General features: G+C 37.9%; 1 protein-coding gene across 1 annotated transcript; it reads left to right on the top strand.

Moving 5' to 3' along the window:
- Window positions 1-71: 71 nt before the first annotated feature.
- On the top strand, window positions 72-521 carry TM35_000301880 (uncharacterized protein; the record flags this gene model as incomplete). Its single annotated transcript, XM_029028511.1, has 1 exon — window positions 72-521. A coding segment is annotated over one exon (450 nt), but the record flags the coding sequence as incomplete, so codon positions are not given.
- Between the last annotated feature and the right edge of the window lies 1 nt (window position 522).

The raw sequence follows: 522 nt of genomic DNA, 5'->3' as shown, positions 1-522 counted from the left end.
TTATTATTATTATTATTATTATTATTATTATTATTATTATTATATTCTTTTTCTAGATAGTGGGCGTAAAAATGAACCAGAGTGAGTTCAACAGCGTAGAGGCGGAACTCCGCGAGATTGAAGAGGAATTCGCGTCTGGTCAAATGAATGCATTTGGTACAGCCACCACAAAAGAGAATTTTGTTCGTGAACTCCGCAAGATTGCCGATATTGAAACTCAAGTCTTCTATAAAGCCTGTGGTCTTCTCAGTGCGAGTTCAGCAGAGGATTATCTCATGCGGGCGATGATGTTCACAGCCGCTGAACCACCAGGAACCCCCGGCAGTAATAGTAGTAATAACAATACAGCTGGGAATAATAATAGTAATAATAACAATAATACGGCTGGGAATACCAGTGAAGATGGAAGTACAAACACCGGCGCCGCTCGAACCACAAAAGTTGAAAATGGCAACAGTATCAATAATAACAACAACGCCAACAAGAGTATGAATAGCAATAATAACAATAATAATAATAATA

This window comes from Trypanosoma theileri (genome assembly GCF_002087225.1).
Source record: "Trypanosoma theileri isolate Edinburgh chromosome Unknown TM35_Tth_30_V1, whole genome shotgun sequence".
In the NCBI taxonomy this organism is placed as follows: Eukaryota; Euglenozoa; class Kinetoplastea; order Trypanosomatida; family Trypanosomatidae; genus Trypanosoma; species Trypanosoma theileri.
This window is presented reverse-complemented; position numbering and strand designations above follow the sequence as displayed.